The sequence below is a fragment of the Ochlerotatus camptorhynchus genome, unplaced genomic scaffold (assembly GCF_037179485.1).
Source record: "Ochlerotatus camptorhynchus isolate MF236.1 unplaced genomic scaffold, CSIRO-AGI_Acam_v1.1 ptg000498l, whole genome shotgun sequence".
NCBI classification, from domain to species: Eukaryota; Metazoa; Arthropoda; class Insecta; order Diptera; family Culicidae; genus Ochlerotatus; species Ochlerotatus camptorhynchus.
The window spans coordinates 691184-711924 of record NW_027040983.1 but is presented as its reverse complement, the minus strand read 5'-3'; the positions used below and the strand labels follow the sequence as shown (position 1 = coordinate 711924).

General features: G+C 42.9%; 1 protein-coding gene across 2 annotated transcripts; it reads right to left on the bottom strand.

Annotated features, from left to right (window-relative positions):
• Window positions 1-950: 950 nt before the first annotated feature.
• Window positions 951-18829, bottom strand: LOC135712621 (RNA-binding protein 25). Of its 2 annotated transcripts, none has more exons than XM_065235573.1 (9): window positions 18445-18829; window positions 18198-18306; window positions 17790-18121; window positions 16776-17723; window positions 16565-16715; window positions 15876-16512; window positions 15406-15812; window positions 1680-1821; window positions 951-1273 (listed from the first exon to the last, which is right to left on the bottom strand). In XM_065235573.1, exons 2-8 carry the CDS (start codon window positions 18273-18275, stop codon window positions 1729-1731), a joined length of 2646 nt encoding a protein of 881 aa, XP_065091645.1. In that variant the 5' UTR covers window positions 18276-18306; window positions 18445-18829; the 3' UTR covers window positions 951-1273; window positions 1680-1728. The 2 variants fall into 2 exon arrangements, with proteins under 2 accessions (XP_065091645.1, XP_065091644.1); XM_065235572.1 differs by having other exon boundaries at window positions 951-1246; window positions 18445-18828.
• Between the last annotated feature and the right edge of the window lie 1912 nt (window positions 18830-20741).

Sequence of the window (20741 nt, the reverse complement as noted above, 5' to 3'; positions counted from 1 at the left end):
ATGTGATAAAAGCACTTGGCGAGTAAGGTGTAGCTTGACAGTACGATAATATAAGCAATATATTTTCCAGCTTCATTCACCATGTCGCAGTAAACTACTCAAGTAAGAACAAAAATGTTTACTCACCGTTTTCTTGGAATTTCCTGCTACCGCTGATGGTCCAGTTTGGTCGTGTGTCCCTTTTACAGTGTCTTTTACAGCCAGCATCCTACTCAGTCTTTCTTAGATGGTACCTAACTAAGAACATCCCCTTATCTAATTTAAAATAAAAATGCAATACTTACAATCTTGTTCGCTCATTGATGCCCTTCATCTCCTCCCGTCGATCTCCTGCGCAAAATTTAGAAACCAACAATTAGTCAAGACACTGCCCACCATTCAGAAGCGACAAACGAATAAACGGTAAGAATCGTACGGCATCTTACCTTATGCCTCATCGAGCAGAAGAGCACACAGCTTTAAGAAATCGAATCAAACTGAAGAGGCAGTACTTACCGAGTCATCCGATCCGGGGACACTTGCAGCAACGAACCGCTTCAGAGAACTCAAATCAGAAGTATGGAAAATCGAATCACCGCCACCGTATCGGACTGTCAGCAAGAAAAACCGGTGACGGGTGATGGCGTCTTGAGGATCTAATCGATCAGATCGCCGCCGCTGCCGCCACCAATGCCGGGCTTGTACTATTGCGAAGATTGGAAGGGCACGCACCACCGGAAGAGGGAAAGCAACCGCATTAGGAATGTATTGTCTATTTAGCATTTAGAGTTTTTTTTTCTAAAAAGGATCAATATGAGTGGTACGCTAAGGAGGAGGTGATATTTACTGGACGTCTACATCGATTTTTTGTTTTTTATAGGTTGGAAACTCAAGAAAACGTAACAGTTTGGAGAAGAAGTGGTTTGCTAGTTTCTTTCGAATCACACAGAAACCCGAAAGAAGCAATCGTCTTCTGTTGAAACTGTTGCTTGTTTTTTGTTTATTTCATTATTCTGCCTATATGCTTACTGTTTAGCAAGATATCTTTTTTCCAGTATCATTATCTTAATATTTTTGTGTGTGTGTATAATTTGATTCATTTTTTTATCAAGAGTAATTAGCTGATTTCTACTCACTTATCAATCAGTTTCATGTCTGCTGCTGCGGGACCGTCGTCGATGGTGTGGTTGGAGTGATCCTTTTGGTCAGGTCGGCGCACGAAACGTTCGTCACTAGCTCTCTGGTTCGATCGTTCGTTCATCGATGCCTGTGTATGTGAAATTTACGGGTAAATCTACTGGTGCGAGTAAACGGTAGTAGTTGTGTGGTAGTTGCTGATCTCGATATTGATTGAAAAACGAAAACACACACGTCTATTTTCAGAGTAAAACTAGAGTCCTTTTCATGATATTACTGTTCGATAACCACTATTTTGCTTCTACACCATATAATACGTCAATTCAATTATTCTTCGTAGATTATTAGTTATATTTCTACATTTTATGCTACATCCTACTGGGGGTAAAATGAAAAATCTAAAAAGTCCATTTCCTTAGCGTGAATTCGATGACGAAAAAATAAACACGCGAACGTGTGGGTGTTCAGTGTTTTCTTAAAATACGGAGGACATTCCCTATTCACACTTGCGCACACTTATCTGTGGGCTGTCTTTCTGAACTGTCAACAAACGGGGAATATACCTGGGAGCCAGTCGCGGTCCTGGGGAGTGAAGTAACGCAATTTGTTCGCTTACTTCGTGAGTCCGACCTTCTTCGCTTCGACCTCGTAGATCAGCAGGCGCCACATCTTGACGACGAACACCTCGGCTTCCTCGTCGAGGACCTGTATAGGACGATACATTACGTTCATTAATAGAAGCGAGAAAATGTTACGAAGCGTTACGGTAGCAGTTTGTAAAGGGAACTCTAGGATAATAGGAACACAATTGAGGAGGAAACGTCAAGACAGAACTGACAAAAATACCTTCACGGATGCAGGGCTGGTAGCGATCAATGCTGTCAGAAATTGTGATTGTAGTGACCATGTTAAGTGACCAAATAGTGACTTATAATTGTAAAAAAAAAGTGACTAAAAAGTTACCCTGAATTTAATTAAAAATAAATTTTATTGAAAACTATTAAGAATTTCTGAGGAACACAACTCCTGTGAACTTCAAAGGAAAATGCCAAGGGCATTCTGAGGATAATTTCATAACGTTTGTGTGTGTGTGTGTGTGTGTGTGTGTGTGTGTGTGTGTGTGTGTGTGTGTGTGTGTGTGTGTGTGTGTGTGTGTGTGTGTGTGTGTGTGTGTGTGTGTGTGTGTGTGTGTGTGTGTGTGTGTGTGTGTGTGTGTGTGTGTGTGTGTGTGTGTGTGTGTGTGTGTGTGTGTGTGTGTGTGTGTGTGTGTGTGTGTATTCCATCAAACCCCCCACTGGCCGGCAGTGGTATTATGGAAGAACTCTCCCTACAATGTCGCATTTATGGTCATTGTAGACAGCTTTAGTCCGGGAGTTAGAAGGTGATAGCTCTAAAGGGTGTTCACGATGAAATTGCCACACACAAAATTAATTCGCAAAATTCGAGTTTTCATCCGATTGCCATCAAATTTTCAGGGATTGAGAAATAACTATTAAACTTCATTTTACCATTTTACTCGTATTTTATTTACAGTCCATACGCAAATGCCCGCACCTTGGCCTTAACCCCGGCCATAAGATTCTGCACAACCTGTGAATCAACCGTTTTTTGCATGTAAACCCATACTTTCTTCAGTTCCTCGACTGTCTTCACTATTAGGTCGTTTAAGAAGGTGCTGCTTCATAATCGCCTAGTACTTCTCGATGGGGCGGAGCTCCGGAGTGTTGGGAGGGTTGAACATTTTCGGCACGAAATTGACCTTATTGTCCGCATACCACTTCAGCACGTCCTTGGAGTAGTGGCATGAGGCCAAATCCGGCCAGAAGATTGTTGGGACGTTGTGGGCCTTCAGGAGAGGAAGCAGCCGCTTCTGGAGGCACTCTTTTATGTACACCTGTCCGTTCATCGTGTCCTGGGTCACGAAAGGTGCACTCCGCTTCCCGCACGTGCAGATGGCTTGCCTAACCAGGAATTTCTTCGCAAATTTGGACATCTTCTGAGTGCGGACATGCTCCGGAACGCTGAACTTATCCTTGGCCGTGAAAAACAGGTTGCCGGGGATCTGTTTGAAGTCGACCTTCACATATGTTTCGTCGTCCATGATGCAGCATTCAACTTTCGTCAGCATGTTGAGGTACAACTTCCTGGCACGGGTTTTGGCGGACTTGTTCTGCTTCTCGTCGCGATTAGGGGCCTTTTGTACCTTGAACGTTCGAAGCCCAGCCTTAGTTTTGGCCTTCTGGACAAAACTTCGGCTTAGGTGCAGCTTCTTAGCCACATCCCTAACGGAGGCGTTCGGATTTCGGTTGAAGGCCCCAACTACATGGTTGTGATTTTTGGTGTTGTACGGAATACTTTTTCCTTCACTTCTGGGCTTCCGATCGGTGGTCAACCGTTCCTCGAACCGCTTAATCACTCGCGACACCGTGGAATTCGCGATTCCCAACGTTTTAGCGATGGAACGATGCGAGAGATCCTTGTTCTCGTGATGAATGCGCAAGATTTTATCACGCACGAGCTGTTCTTTCGACTCCATTTCCGCGAGTTTTCTTCTTCTTCTTCTTCTTTCCTTTATTTAACGTCGGTCTCTGTTCCGCAATCTAGTGCCAATCACCGACGGACATCGATTGCCATCCATTGACGGCAATCGAATGTGCAGGAAGGCAGCTTCCACACCTGCGTAGGATATCGCACCCATTCAACACACATGGGCCCATCCGCGAGTTTTGATCACAGGACTTTAAAACTTGCAGGATGTAAATAATGCACTATGAACTAAATCCACCCAAATTTTCATTAAATTCTACCCAACGGTTAAAAAGTTAGAGCAATTTCATAGTGTGGCAATTTCATCGTGGACACCCTTTATTGCAGATCCAGCAACCCATTTCAGAATGTCTAGAGAGTCACGCCCATTCCGAGGTTACTTTCACTTGCAATAAGCCCCGCATGTATGTATTACCTCTATCAATAGGATATTAGTATTACACACACACTTCCAGTTTCAAAATGTTCTTTTGAACCTGGCACGTATTTAGTTTTTTTTTTGTTATTGTGAAAGGTATTTGGAATGGTCTCACCATATTAATTTACTGCTCCAATCCATGGGTTCCCTAGGGTTGCTGTTCTCTACGCTTTGCATCTCATTTTGTGTGTCGCCTTATCGTTTCTGAAAGTTCTTTTGTAGTTTGAGAAACTAGCCTGATGAACTTCCCTGAAATCTATAGGACTTCCTAAAATTTCCTTAATTTTTCTAACGATCATGAATCTTTTGTAAAGGTTTAACAATTCACTGAAGTTCTCTAAACTTCTTCTCTACAATGTTAACGGAACTGCTCTAAGGTTCTCTGTTCTTTTCTGAAGTTCTCATAACTGCTCTAACGTTTTTGCAGTTCTCATGAAGCTTGTTGTACTGCGCTGAATTTAATTGAAGCGTCCTTAAAATGTTTAAGCTTCAGTGAAATTCTGAACTCATGCGAAGACCTCAATTAAATTTTTAACGTCTCTGAGGTTATCTGAAAATCTGGGAACTGCTTTAAATTTTCCACTAATTTTCTGAATCTAATGGAACTGATCTCTCCTTGAAATTCCTCCAATTTTCGGAGCTTACTAAACTTCTTTCAAATGCTCCCGCATTTTGCTAATGTTCATAAAAATTCCTGAAGTTCGCGGATCTCCTATGGATCTAAGCTCCATAGATTTCTAACTTTTTTGAATTTTTTTTAAAGTTCTTGAAATTTCCATGATATAACACCCTTAAAATACTCTCAAGTTTTCCGAATGTTCAAATAATTTTTATCACGTTCCAGAAGTCCTAAGGAACTTATTTAAGGTTTCTACAATTTTCTTGAAATTATTTGTACTACCATTTGATTCTCTGATCTGTCTTGATGTTTTCGAAGCTTCCCTAAAGCTTTTAATTCTATTGAAGATAAATTTCCCTGAAATTCTTTGGACTTGTGTGAAGTTCCTGAAATATTTCTGAAGTTTACATAGATTCTTTGATGGTCTCTGTACTTCAATTTTTCTAAATTTACAATTATAGATATTTAAACTACTCCAAAAAGTCTGAACTTAAGTCATGGGAACTGCTCTTAAGATCTGAAATTCCCCAAAGATCTCTAGATCTAGCTTTTCTGTGGTGCTTAGAACTTCTTAAAAAATTACAAAATACCTCTCAAGGTTCGCTTAACACCTGTGATGTGCTCTGAAATTCTAGGAACTTCATAAAAGTTCCTGAAAATATTCGGATGTTAAAAGAACCGATCTTAAAGCTTCCAGTAAGTTCTCCATAATTTCAGTGTGTAGGGGGCGACCCCGGCGTAGTGGTTAAAATCCATACCTTTTACGCCGAAGTTACGAGGTCAAATCTCACCCCGAGACAAGTCACGAATGACCCAAGAGCGTTAAAGTGACTATAAATTCGCTGAATCTTGACGATTTTTCTGAATTCAGATTCATCAAAACTTTTCTTAGCACGATAAATGAAAAAAAATGAGACTCATAACTTATATGTTTAGGCCAAATCCTGGATCTTGTTTTTTTTTTGCAGAGTCCAGGAATTCGAAAATAAATCTATGTTTGTACATTGTGAATATGATATACAAATTTATGTGTGTGTGGATGAATGAGAGAGCGAGTGAGTGTGTTAAAATAATTCCCGAGTCAACCGCGGGTAAACGGTTTTCTAACATTAGAATGTAAGTTAGGTTAAGTTAGGTTAGGTTAGAGTTATGGAGAAGGAAAGTCGTCAAAAGTAAAAGGAAAATGTATTATCAGGGAAGATAATAATTATCCAGAAACATTTTATAATGTGATGTTGGGTCGAAGGGTCCGCAGGTCACCTTCTACTTGGTCGATCCACCTTGCCCGCTGGGCGCCTCTTCTTCTTGTTCCTGTTGGGTCGCTTTCTAGAACCATTTTCACTGGGTCGTCGTGCGACATTCTTACGACGTGCCCAGCCCACCGTAGTCGCCCAATTTTTGCAATGTGGGCGATGGATGGTTCTCCCAGCAGCTGGTGCAATTCGTGGTTCATTCGCCTCCTCCACGTTCCGTCATCCATCTGCACTCCACCGTAAATGGTACGCAACACCTTCCGTCCGAAAACACCAAGGGCGCGTTGGTCCTCCACGAGCATAGTCCAGGTCTCGTGGCCGTAGAGGACCACCGGTCTAATCAGCGTCTTGTAGACAGTCGGCGAATTTTATTCGACCGGAGCGTCCTCCGGAGTCCAAAGTAGGCACGATTCCCTCCCATAATCCGTCTTTGAATTTCTCTGCTGGTATCATTTTCGGCGGTCACCAGTGAGCCCAAATACACGAACTCATTGACCACCTCGATTTCGTCACCGTCAATCTGAACTCGGGGTGGGAGGCTAACATTGTCTTCCCTAGAACCTCTTCCTTTCATGAATTTTGTCTTTGATGCGTTGATGGCAAGTCCAATCCGCCTAGCTTCAGCCTTCAGTCTGATGTACGTTTCCGCCATCATCTCAAAGTTCCATGCCATAATGTCAATATCATCGGCGAAGCCAAGGAGGTGGATGGACTTCCTGAATATCGTGCCACTCGTGTCTATCCCAGCTCTTCTGATCACACCTTCTAACGCGATGTTGAACAGCAGACACGAAAGTCCAGTAGTCTACAACGTGCAAATTTCTCCAGTGTCTTGTAGACAAGTTTCACCAGTTTCACTAGTTTTAGAAATTCATCTGGATTTTCCTCGTAATTAAATTTTGCTCGCAAATCCTTTCATATTCTACTTAGAATTTCTTTGGGACTCCCCTTTGAATTCTGCTCCTTGCCTTGGTATTCTACTCACAACAAATTCTCTATAGAATAAACTTGCAATTCTGCTCAAATTAGTTCAAGTTAAAACTCCTTTCGAATCCTCCTCCGAATTTTGACGTTATCCTGTAATTCTGCTATCATTTAAATGTAAACCTCCTTAGAATACCGTTAGTAAACTTCTAAAAGTCCCACGGAATGTCGCTTATAATTCTTTTTCTATAGTCCCAGAAATTTCTTGTAATTCTCCTCATAATTATCGTGAAATTATCATCAGAATTCTTTCCATTGATTGATACTCAGTACTACCTTGGAATTCTACGTAAAATAGATTTCACCCGGAATTTGAAGTTCCTCAGAACTACGTTGAAAGCAATCCTTAGTTGTCCCTTGAAATTTTCCTCACATTTCTCCCCAGAACTCCCTTCGAATTCTAATGTGAATTTTATTGAAATCACCCCTAAAGTTCCATGAAAATTATCATCAATTTCATTCATAAAGCATAATCTTGATTTTTTTTTAATCTTAAGTGGACACCTTGAATATTTAATTTTGTTCCTGACTCCCAAAAATGTATCCATGTTTAATTTGTTTAACCTTCCTAGTACATTATGGTCATTTTCGATCCGGCATCCCTTAAAAAAGCTGTAACTTTGTAACGAAATATGAGAGAGACCTGACATTTTCTGACTTTTCCTACCATTCGGAAAGGAACATTTTGCTCTCAAAAGAAGCTTTCAGCGAGCTCTAGGAGTGGCACATTTTTTAACCAATTCTTGATCTATTGGCCTCAAATGAAAGCTAAAGGCTCCTAGAATGGCACTCTGCCCAAACAAGACACTGCCAAAACCTCATGTACTGGTACCGACCGACGACTCAAACGGTATGTTTTTTCATCCAGAAATAAATAGACATCATGTCATGGACCAACAGGTGGATCTGGCGACATTCGAATACCCAGAACTGATTTTAGTAGGACCCCAAAAAGGACACTTCCAAAACCTCACGTACTGGTATCGTCCGATGGCTAAAAATTTATGAATTTTCATCCAAAAGTAAATAGCCATCATGCCATGGACCAACAGATGCATCTGGCAACATCTGAATACCCGGAACCTTTTCCGAAAGGGCCCAAACAGGACACTTCCAAAACCTTATGTACTGGTACCGTCCGACGGCTAAAAGTTTACGATTTATCATCCACAATTAAACAGACATTATGCCACGTGAATATAACCACATCTGGATACCCGGAACCGGCTGCGGCTGGGCCTTAAAAAGGACACTTTCACTTGGAAGTAAATAGACATCATGTCATGGACCATGGTGGATCTGGCGACATCCGGATACCCAAATCCAGTTTTGAAAAATATTTAAAAATATAGATTTAGCACTTTTTGATAACCGCGACTACATGTGTTATTGCTTCGATAATCAAAAGGTATGTGTCATTTCGGGCAAACAACGTAACAGTATGGGCGTATGGGTTCTATTATACAAACAAAATAATGCATTTTGACGAAGGACTACGTCTGTGATTTCTATATGGGGGTGCACTTTGTGAAAACCGAAAAAGGAACATGTAACAAAATTATGAAATATTTTGAACGTTAATAACTCAGCTGCCCCTGGACCAATATCAATAATTTTATCACCAATCGATCAGAAATATTCCTACGCATCTGTTAAATTTAAGACTTTATCATTTTCCAAAATGTCACTATTGAAAATTGCACGAATGTTCAACTGTTGCTATGATAATTAAAATGATCACCGATTGCCTGCGAAAAGCCATTTCCCTAACACAGACTTCAAAGTTGAATTCGATTCGGTCTCATCGAACGGTGTTTATTCAATCACCGCGTGGTGGGTGGTGGCGTTGTCCAGTACATAACGAAAGGCTGCCTGCAAGCAGTGAGCGGCAGCCCACATGAGCATCCATAGAAGGAGGAAGAAGCTGCTCCGCTATTGATCGGAATCAATAGCTCTTCGTGAGTTACTGTGGGCCCTCTATGCCAAACGCGTCATACTAAAGAGTTTGAGAGTGCTCAAATTCCTACTCCTACACAAAACACAAGCTCCTGCTGCAGTTAACAAATAAGATTTATTATATAAGACCACGTAGTCCTACGTCACCATTGCGTACAACCCCATAGGGCTGTCCCTTGTAGGTTTTTTATTTGTCCCACGATAGGTTTCTAACGCAAAAGGAAATTTTCCAGTTCCAACGGGCATTCCAGATCATCAAAACCCGTTCTGTTGTCTCCGGATGACTAGTGTAAAAAAATGGATGTGCCGTACGTTAAGAACGATTCGGAGTGTACAGATGTGACCATATCCATATGTAGGTCCATGGCATAATATCTAATTACTATTGGATGAAGAATCATAAATTTTGAGCCGTCGGACGATACCAGTACATGAGGATTTGAGAGTGTCCTTTCTGGGGGCTACTGCAACCGATGGTCAGATCTACCTGTCGGTGCATGGCATGATGTATATTTACTTCTGGATGAAAAATTATAAATGTTTAACCGTCGGACGGTACCAGTACATAAGGATTAGGAAGTACCCTTTTTGAGCCCTTCACTTAATATTTTCATGAAGTACCTACCAATGGAATTCCTTTCTACTTCTACTCAAAATTACCATTAATTCTCTGAAATGCTCCTCATAATTTCCTTGGAAATCTCTTTTTAATTTTTAAAAAATTATCACCGGCATATTCTGGAAATGCTGCTCGCAACTCCTTTGAAATTTTCATCAAATGATCTTCGGAATTCGAAATTCAATTCCCTTGGAATTTTCCTAGCAATTAACTTAATATTTTTCTTAGAGTGCTTTTGAAACACTCCTAAGAAATCCATTTTGTAGAATTCACCACAGGTACATTTTTATTATTTTTCCTCTAATTGGACTGAAGTCTTCCATTTATAAGTAACAGTTACACATAAATGGGAAATAATCAATCAATGGGTAGTCCCGTTTTCTCTTGGAAATACAGCCAAATTTCGCTCATTGGGCTATGTTTAGGTGGGTTACGTTTTAGTTGGGCTCCCGTTAGTTGGGCTGTAGCCCACCTAAATCGAAGTCAAACGTCATTTTTGACAGTGCTATTTCTTTTTCGAGGGGCTCATGTATGAACAATTTGGATAGTTGCTAAAGGATTGTGATGATAATAAACAATCAGTGTATCCCTTAACCAATTTTCAGCTTGACAGCTCAGCCCTACTAACGGAAGTCTTTCACTAAGGTTTAGTCCAACGAGCGAAAGGTGACTGTATAGACATTATTGCGTATTTTGCGGTACCCAGGAAATCAATCAACGAGAAAAATCGTAGCTCTGACCTCTGTTTCAGAAGCGCTCAGGACACTGCTCCATTCACCAACACGACACCGACAAGGCCGATCATCAAAGCATCTTGGACGTGCTGTCTAGCATAAAATGGGAAAGCATGCTCGCTCCTGACAACGTTGAGGCCGCTGCGTAAACTTTTTCACACCTCTTAGTTTGTTTGATTTCCCGGTAGATGGAACGGCCTACACTGGGGCAAAGGAACGTTAGAATCCCGTAAGAACCACTTATGAAATTTCGACAAAAGGATTTCTTATGGAAATCATAAGATTGGCGATTGGCGTATGAAACAGAATTCATAAGTTATATAAAATGTAGCAGACCGGAATCGAATCCTGAGCGCTCAGGTTATTGACTCCGTGATTTATTCCCACGTCTATCAACGCTTGGAAAATAGAATATGTTAAAGATGTATAAGAACCTCATGCATATGGAATTTATGACATCAAAATTGTACAGGTTCATAAGTCATGTCTTATGGAATTCTTAAAATTGTTTTGCCTCTGTGTAGTTGAAGTCAACGAATTCCTGTATCGATCTTTCCGTAATATGCTTTACTGCGTCACAGTCGCCTTCGAGATGGCTGCGTTGGACTATCCTTCGCGGATCTGCATCTGTGCTTTCCAGGCACTTGCCTTACCATTGAGGCTAAGTCCTTGGTTGTCCTTTGCTGTGCATAAAAGTCGTCCTCATTCCACATACCACCAGCCCCACCATTTTCACCGGGTTGTCGTACGACATTCTTACCATATGCCCAGCAAACCGTGGTCGCTCGATGTTTGCGGTGTGGACGATGTGTGGTTCTCCTGCTGGTGTAATTCATAGTTAATTAGCCATCTCTGCGTTCCGTCTTCCATCTACTCTACCGTAGATGGTCCACATCACCTTCCGTTCGAAAACACCATGGTCCTCTATGAGCATAGTCCGCTCTTCTGATCACACCTTCCATCTTCTTCTTCCTCGCATTTCAAGCTTATTGCTTATCGCATATTAGCTTATTGCGTGCTCTCAACTTAGTGTTCTAGATGCACTTCCACAGTTATTAATTGAGAGCTCTCGATGCCTGTACCATTTTTGCATTAGTATAATTGTGTGGCAAGTACCAATCATACTTCTATGCCTAGGGAAGTCGAGAAATTTTCCAACCGAAAAATTCCTAGGCCGGACTGGGAATCCAGCATGGTCCAACTGGCCCCAATCACACTTTCCAACGGAACGTTAAACAGCAAACACGAAAGCCCATCACCTTGCCGTAACCCTCTTCACTAGATTCATCGTCGCCTTGACTAATCGCGTCAGTTTAACCGGAAACCGGATTCGTAGCACGTCTCGATGGATTGTGTCGTATGCTGATTTGAAATCGTTGAACAAATAATGTGTGCGAATGTTCAATTCGCGAAAATGCTGGACCGTGGCACCCGTGAATTCTGCCTGGTATTTCCCCACGAACTCTTTTGCTATCGATGATAAACGGCGACATCGTATTTAAGGTTCAATTTACTTTGATGCTTTTTGGAAAATTTCAAAAGCAGTTTTTTCTGACGCATTATTTCAGATTGCAAAAAGCTCGCACTATTCGATTCGTTTTGATATTTTACACAAAATGACGCGAGCTTTTTTTTTTTTTTTTATTGGGTATCAAGCTGGAGCTGCGTGACAGCTTAGTTTTCAAGACTTGACCCATTTGAATAAATTTTGCTTCTATCTTTGACAATACAGCAGAAGGACTAGCCTATGTTGGCCGCTTGAACACTGGATTCCGTATGTATTGTTTCAAGATAGTTATAGAAAAAATGCTGTGACGTGTGCGCGTAGATACATCCGCGTAGTAAACCGATTGAATAAGTAAATCCGTTTCGAACGAAATATCTAAATTATGTAAGTTACGAAAACCGCGCGAATTCCGAAAGCCGTGCGAGACAACCGAAGCGAGAAAAAAGGCTTATTATCATTTAAAGAGTGCCACCAAAATAAATGTGATAGCCTATGTTGGCAAGTTGATTAATTTTGGTTTCCTCCCTAGATATTCTACTTACTTACTGCTGAGCTTTGTATCAAATTAGTTAATTTAAAGAACGTATCAATTATTTCAAGATTTCGCGACCGCACCGAACAAATTCTATGAGCTCAAAAGCGTTTGACAAACTTTACCGAATTGCGTATCACTTCTGCGTAAGCTCCGTAGACGTAGGCGCGTTGAATCCGACAGTCGGCAAAGGTTTAACCTGTACCAACACCGCTTAAGGAACGACCTCAAGTCAGTGAAACCGTTTATAGCTAAACATCTAAAAACGCCACGCGAAACAACCGTAGAGAAAAAAAAACAACTTATTATCACTTAAAGAGTGCCACCAAAATAAATGTGATAGCCTATGTTGGCAAGTTGATTAATTTTGGTTTCCTCCCTAAATATTCTACTTATTTTACTGTTGAGCTTTGTTTGAATTTAGTTATTTTACCGCACGTATCAATCATTTCAAGATTTCGCGACCGTACCGAACAAATTCTATACTACAGAAGCTCAAAAAAACTTTTGGTGAGCTCTACCGCATTGCGAATCACTTCTGCGTAAGCTCCGTAGACGTAGGCGCGTTGATTCCGACAGCCGCGAAAAGTTAAACATGCATCAATACCACATAAGGAAAGATCGATTTTACGTATGGTTTAGTTCATAGATTAGCATTGACTGCTGTTTACAAATGTAAGTACTTGAACACTAAGAAATAAGTTAACTCAAATGCTTTAACCGCATATATAAGAGATTTCGCGTATTGAGAGAATTATATAGTAATCGAGTACAACAAACTCAGGGGAATACAATACCTCCAAAAGTTTAAAAGCTATTAATTGTCACATACCTTTACTTTTACTTATTTCCTAAACTATTCCTCTCCTTGTTAATCTGCTTAATAGTATTGGTCTGCCTGCGTTTTCTTGTTAATGTTCAAACCTAAATAAGAAGATTTATTCTACAACTTTAAAGGTTAGTTGCCTCCTAAGCGGACCCCCCGCATCCTAATTCTTTTGTTAATCTACTTAATGTCATTAGACTTTCTGAAGTTTCTTATTTAAGTTCATTTGATGACTATGATATCTCATTAGTCTAATTTAATAAATTATTAAAAGCTCTAATTCACCTAATCAATCATAACCCATGCTTTATAAAGTACCTGCACTTGTGCTTGTAATCTAAAATTAAACGTGTTTCAAGTACTTTTGATTTAAGCCTATACCTATTTATTATATCTTAGTTCGACCCAGGTAACACCTTCATGTGACTAAAATGCTTCATTTTGAAGTTAGTTTCCTAGCTGATATTTACATTATATAGGGTATATGTTCCAATTACGCTCTCACGTTTCCACTATGTCGCACCACAAAAATACATATGGGTATGTCACAATAGAAGCACATCACAGTGGAAATCCCGAGCCATAGTTCAAACACTTATCCCAAATCAAAATGAAGCACATATAAGATTATTTACAATGCCATGTCCAAAATGGTGTTTAACATTGTTCCCTGAGTAATACCTCAATGAAAACAACAATGAAAGCTTGTCACGCAAATAGAAGGAGCACCGATGGGCACTTTCTGAAATACTTCAATAGTATAATTCCCTTGCAAACCCAAATAAATCTATCGTAAAAAATAAATAAAATAAGAGTGATTTGCGGCAAAACCCGCCAGTATCACACCCAACGTCAGTGCCTATACGTAAGCGTACTACGACGCGGCTCTCAATAAAAGGAGTAACAAGTGTGATACTATCACTGCTGGACTAGATCTTTGGTTCTCTCATGCAGTGGTTTATCAGAGAGGGGAAGCTTAGTAATCCCCATTGCCTGCCCATGGCGCCATTCTATCGCGGCATGAGCCAGCAACGCCGACCATAAACCTACCGTCTCCAACACTCCACTAGCATGAAATTAAGCCCGCCCACCAACAGCAAGGTGCAAAAACTAGCCAAGGGGAGGGCACAAAATGACGCGAGCTTTTTGCAATCTAAAATAAAGCGTTGAAAAAAAACTGCTTTTGAATTTTTAAAAATGCATCAAAGTAAATTGAACCTTAAGAGATAGTCTTGCAGTAATGTGATCGCGCGGTACGCCTCATCCTCCACTCCTCCAGTAATCCCCCTTATTCTGCGAGTCACGTGACTCTCTCTCACCGGTGAGGTGACAATAGTCACCTCGTGTGAGGTGACTCTCCATTTGATTTACACGGAGAGTCACCTCACACGAGGTGACAATTGTCACCTCACCGGTGACAGAGAGTCACGTGACTCGCAGAATTAGGGGGAATATCTCCTCCACAGAAATCTTAGTAATTACTGCCAAGCTGTGCTTTTCGGGCTGCCAAAATACCTCACATCCTTATCCCGTCACAAATACTTTGCAAGATTCGTCTAGTTCCTTGTATTGCTGACAAACAGTAATGGGTAGAACAGTTCGGCCCAGGCTTCACGTAATTCATCTGTTATGTTACATACGTTCCACCGGTTCCACCTAACCATGTGATGGAAACAGTCCGTTTTTCTTGATTTGTTTTCCGTGCTGAGCACCAATGCTACCGACGCCAGGGAGGCAACTCCCACACCTGGACCCTACCTATCGACTCATCAACTAATGAACCGGGGACCAACGGTTTTACTTCTCTTCCGAAGGATGGCGTGATCAGAGATGTTATGCCTCAGAACATCCCGGCGGGATTGAACCCAGACCTGCTGGGGTGAGAGATAATCATGCTTACCACTACACCAGCGGCGCCGCTAGAAACAGTCCGTTCTCATATTTGAAAATCCGTTTTGATCCAAAACGAAAATAAGGTCGAGAATTGGCGTCTGTCGCTGGCAGGCAAGATTCTGATTCTGCTCACTTTCACTGTTCGCTGAATCTAGTTGAAAAAACAAACTACTGTTCAATAAGTACATGTACTTAGCGATTATCGCTTATCAGTGCTATCTGTCCTTAATTTCCTATTCACATAGGACAATTATGCGATTATGGGAAGGACAAACCTGCGAGACCCGACCAGATTAACTCTGTCTTCAACTCTAATCATCGCTTGCACGATCTTACCACCGTTTCATACAGGATGTTATCCCCCAAAATTCCCCGCCCGTCCTCCGCAAGTCCCCACCTACCATCTGAACATCATCCAGGATCCCCTGCGGTGTGCTTCCGGCCAGCACCTTCGAACAGATAAAGTCCACCAACGTCGGTTCCGGCTCGCCGATGTACTCGATAATCTTCTTGTTGATCCACGGCCGAATCTTCTTCTCGATGGTACTATCGATCTCGTTCCAATCCAATGGATAGTTGAACAGATCGGCCTTCTCCGTTGGTATTTTGTCGATAATACTCTTGATGTGCCGTCGTTTCTCCTCCTGCGATTTGACGCCGTCCCGTCCCGATCGGCTACTGCCACCGGTGCCGTCCTCACCTCCACCGCCACCACTCTTACTCTTGGAAGAGCTCTTGGAAGAGGCATTCCGGTCTCCCGGAGCAGGGACCGGCTGCGGTGCCGAATTCTGAGGTTTGTTTTCGTCATCTGAGAACAGAAATAAGGTTTGATTTAGCCCATAAGAATGTTCTAAATGATAAGGTCACTTACCCAACGGAACGAGCTTCCGTTTCTTCGGACCGTTAGATTCCTCTCCGTCCTCCTCCAGGCTGTTAAACACATCCTTCATTTCTAGCTTCTTCTTCTTGGCATTGGCATTCAAGCTGAGACTTATCGTCGGCGCAATGGGCTGGTGTTTCTCCGGAATCGAATTCAACTCGCTGTTGCTGTTCGCTCCGGGGCTATGCATCGACATCATGTTGGAATTCGAGCGCATCGAGTGCCGTGAACTCTCATCTTCTCCGCCCAGTCCCATCGCCCCTGCGGAACCGAACCCGAACGAGTCCCTCGTCTCCGATCCGGCATGCTGTGGATGGTGACCGTGATGGCCGAGGGGAGCTGCTGCGTGATGGTTGTTGGTTACACCCGGATCAGGCGATGCGAACGTGTTGTCCTCGTGCCCGCTGGAATCGGACTCGATTGGTTCCGCATCGATGGCTGCCAATTCCCGGGATGCCTGTGCCAGAACGTACCGCTCCTTGTTGGCACGGATCCGTTCTTTATCCCGCTGCCGTTCCAGCTCTCGTTGTCGTTCACGTTCCAGCTCCCGCTCCCGCTGCTGCGACTGTTCCAGATTGACGTCGATCAAGATCTTGGGTCGGTACAAGTCCTCCCGTTGCTTCTTGGCCTGAAAAGACACACAAATGAGTGCCGTCGCAGGTGTGGGTCCCGAATGTTACCTTTTCAAACTCTAGCGTCGGGTTGTCATACTCGCCGGCGAAGATTTTGTTCTTCAACTCGTCCAGCTCTTCCTGTTCTTTGTTGCGATCCTTGGAGTCCTGGTCGGCTTCGCGCACGCGTTCCGCCAAGCGCCGCTGCAGCTCACGGCCCCTGTGAAAGTAAGATAGGTTGAAAACATTACACCCTTTCACCCCAATCTCGAATACTTACTTGTAGTACTTCGGATCATCCCGTTCGTCGTCGTAATCCTCCAGGAACTCCTTCAGTCGCTTCGCCTCCTTCTCGCGTTCTTCCTCCCGGCAGCGATCCTTCTCCCGGTCTTTTTCATAATCCTTAGCCTTCCGTCTTTCACGTGCTTCCCAATTCCTCAACCGTTCCTGGTAGGCGGCTTCCTTCTCCTTGGCCTTCTTCTCGGCTTTCCTCCGATCACGTGCCTCCTCTTCCATTTCTTTCTCTTTCTGAATGTCCCGCGGGTTACGATTCAAAAGATCTCGCTCCCGTTCCCGCTCTCTTTCACGTTCCCGTTCTCTCTCACGATCTCTGGCTTCCCGGGCTTCCCGATTTTCACGCTCTATCCGTTCTCGGTTCTCTCGTTCTCTTTCACGTTCCCGCTCACGTTCTCGCTCCCTTTCCCGCTCTCGTTCCCGTTCCCGCTCACGATCTCTGGAACGTGAACGACTCCGCCGCCGGGACTTCTTTTCCTTTTCCTTCCTAGGCGAAGTCGATCTCCTCTTGTCTCCTCCGTCAGCCTTCTTCTCCTCACGCGCCTTCTTGCGCTCCTTTTCCTTCTCCTTCTTGATTTCCTCCTCCTCGGTATACTTACGGAACTTGCCAATCTCTTTGCTGATAATGTCTCTCTTTCCCTCCTCGATATCAACCGACTGGAGTTGTTTCTTTTCCTTCCGCGGAACACCGTAGTCATCTGGCTGTTCCGGAGGCATCAGGTCGTCTCTGAACTCATCGAGAATCCGCGTGATTAGATCCATGGAATCGTCGTCACCTCGCTTCTCGGACTGCTCGCTGACGGCACCGTTGCTCTCCTCCTTGTAGTTGTCGAGCAGGGCTTTGTTCTTGGCGTCCACCTTGGCTACCAACTTTTTGCCATCGATTTCCAGATCATGCAACAGGCGAACGGCACGAGCTCCAGCCACGGCACCACTGAAATCAACAGAATCAAATCATTAAACCACTCACACCGTATTGAAAAAAAAAACCGCTACTTACTCATATTCGCAAAAACCAAACGTGGACACCCGCTTCCAATTGATGACGGTACCGCAGGATGCGAGGATCTTCTTGATCATCGGATCCGGCGCCCGGTCGCTGATGTTTCCGATGAAGACGGTAATCACCGGTCCATCCATCGTGGGCGCCGCATTCGGAACCTGGACACCTCCCCCTCGATCATCCCGGCCGCGTTTGTCGTGGTGATTGTTAGAGTTGTTGTACATCTGCGGGCGGGAGCCGATAGTCGGTGGAGGTCCCCGGAAGTTTGAACGTCCCCCGGGCGGTGGCTGACTCATTGAAGGAGGCATTCCGGCTGGTATGATTGATGGCTGTCGAAAGAAAATCAACTCATTCACAAACCGATCACAACTTGAACATCCCCCCTCAGTGTCCGAAAATACTCACGGGCATCATTGGCGGGGCCATTCCATACGGGATTCCCGCGGGCACTATGGTCGGCGGCGGTCTACTCGGGAACGACATCGTCGGATCCTGCGCAAAACTCTACAACAAGCTACAATATCAGCAACCGGAGTAAACGATACAGAAAACTTTGATCAGAATCTTCCTCCGGTGTCGGGGGGGTTCAGAAAACCCCTTATTTCTCTCGGCTGCTATCGGCAACCGACTAAACAAGACGAAAATTTCCTACCAAGCGAACGTGGAAGTGGCAAACATTTGACGACAGTCGTCACAGCGGCGAAAAAAAAACTCGGAACTCCTTATTCCAACTCCGACGACGCTGCCTTCTAGTGCACACACACAAGCGCACAGCGACGACTTTTCTTCTACCTTCCGTCGCTCGCCGTCAGCCAAAAAAATTAAATTCACGATTTCCACGCACTAGTGCACCCAATTCACTACTTTCGAAACGGAAAACCCGGCACCAATATTCCGGGCATCGATCGTAGATGGTTTCGGTGCGTTTCGGACGCAATTTGTATCGAATTCTAGCGAAAATGTGCCACCGTTTTTCACCTCCTGCTTGCTTGCTGATGGCGATGAGATGAAACGAAACGCGATGATCGCCTTCTTGCGTTGCGTTCGTTTTTGACAGATACGCGCAGGCAAAAAGTTCTTCGTTTTCTTTACCTTCGCGCGATGCGGCGGATTTTTTGACGTTTTGAATTCGTCACTGCGGCCGAAAAGTCGCTTCCGGACTGTTCGAATTTCGAACAGTTAAGGGGTGGGTTGTGAGGGTAATTTGCAATTGAGAGCACGCAGTGTAAAAATGATAGTGCAAAAGGTTAAAAATACATTGTGTTTACATTTACATTGTGCTTACATTGATCCTGCATTGGCTATTCAGTATTTTAAATAGGTTTTCTATACTCGCAAGTCAGTATAACAATTGTCATCTTAAAACTACAAACTAAAACTAAATATCGTCTAAATTTAAATAAATAAAGAAATCAATCAATCTTATCTAAATTTAAAGGGAATTAATCCATAGAGGTAAAGCCGAGCAAACGGGTTCGGGGTTGGAGATGCTGATTGAAAATAACGAAATGGACGTGACGACCCCGACGACCGACGAGAGTAGCGGAGAGCATGCAACGGGAAACGACGTTCAGAAGCAGCAGCAGCGATCACGATTCGGGTTCAATGAAAATGAGGAACAAATTCGGGAAAGAAAGAAGTTGCGTGCACGGGAGATGATCGCTTTGTCGCCGCTTCGATCACCACCCAGAAAAATCATATGATAAAATACATTTTTATATTTTTTTTTGTATTTAGAGTACCAAAATTGGTATTCTATGTTACTCGGCTCCGCTAAGTTATTTTTTTTTAACATTTGAGCCTGCCAAATAAACGAAATGAAAAAAAAGATAGCGCTATAACATGTTATAACCATAGAGGTAACTCTAAGACCACTGGGTCCCGAAGAAAATCATTATTATTTTTGGCTCACTCAGTACCAGAACAACGGTCCCAAGCAGTCCCAAGCTATTTCACTCACCCCTGCATGTTCTGCATGAATCCACACACCCCTGATGTTATCTGTCAAACTTTCATAGCGAATCAAAACAAACATAGTGTAGTAATAGAATTTCAACTAGAATAGGGTACGTTAATCGTTTGCTTGGGACCAATAGGCTACTAAAGTGGTGAGCCAATTTAAAATCGTTAGTTTCGTATTGATTGTTGACATAACCGTGTCTTGTTGTGTTTTTCGTACTAGATAAAAGATTCTTTTATCGATCTGTGTGCTGAAAATACCTGGGAATGACTTAACATGGCCGTGGGAATACAAAGAGAAAGTCGACGAAAAGAAGCTGTCAATGTTACTTAGGACCTAATGCAATGTTCAGCTTGAAATCGCTGTAAAACCAACAATCAATACGAAACTATAGATTTTAAATTGGCTCACCACTTTAGTAGCCTATTGGTCCCAAGCAAACGATTAACGTACCCTATTCTAATTGAAATTCTATTACTACACTACGTTTGTTTTGATTCGCTATGAAAGTTTGACAGATAACATCAGGGGTGTGTGGATTCATGCAGAATATGCAGGGGTAAGTGAAATAGCTTGGGACTGCTTGGGACCAACAATCAATACGAAACTAACGATTTTAAATTGGCTCACCACTTTAGTAGCCTATTGGTCCCAAGCAAACGATTAACGTACCCTATTCTAGTTGAAATTCTATTACTACACTATGTTTGTTTTGATTCGCTATGAAAGTTTGACAGATAACATCAGGGGTGTGTGGATTCATGCAGAACATGCAGGGGTGAGTGAAATAGCTTGGGACTGCTTGGGACCGTTGTTCTGGTACTGAGTGAGCCAAAAATAATAATGATTTTCTTCGGGACCCAGTGGTCTTAGAGTTACCTCTATGTTGGGACCGTTGTTCTGGTACTGAGTGAGCCAAAAATAATAATGATTTTCTTCGGGACCCAGTGGTCTTAGAGTTACCTCTATGGTAAAACTCATTTCGACAG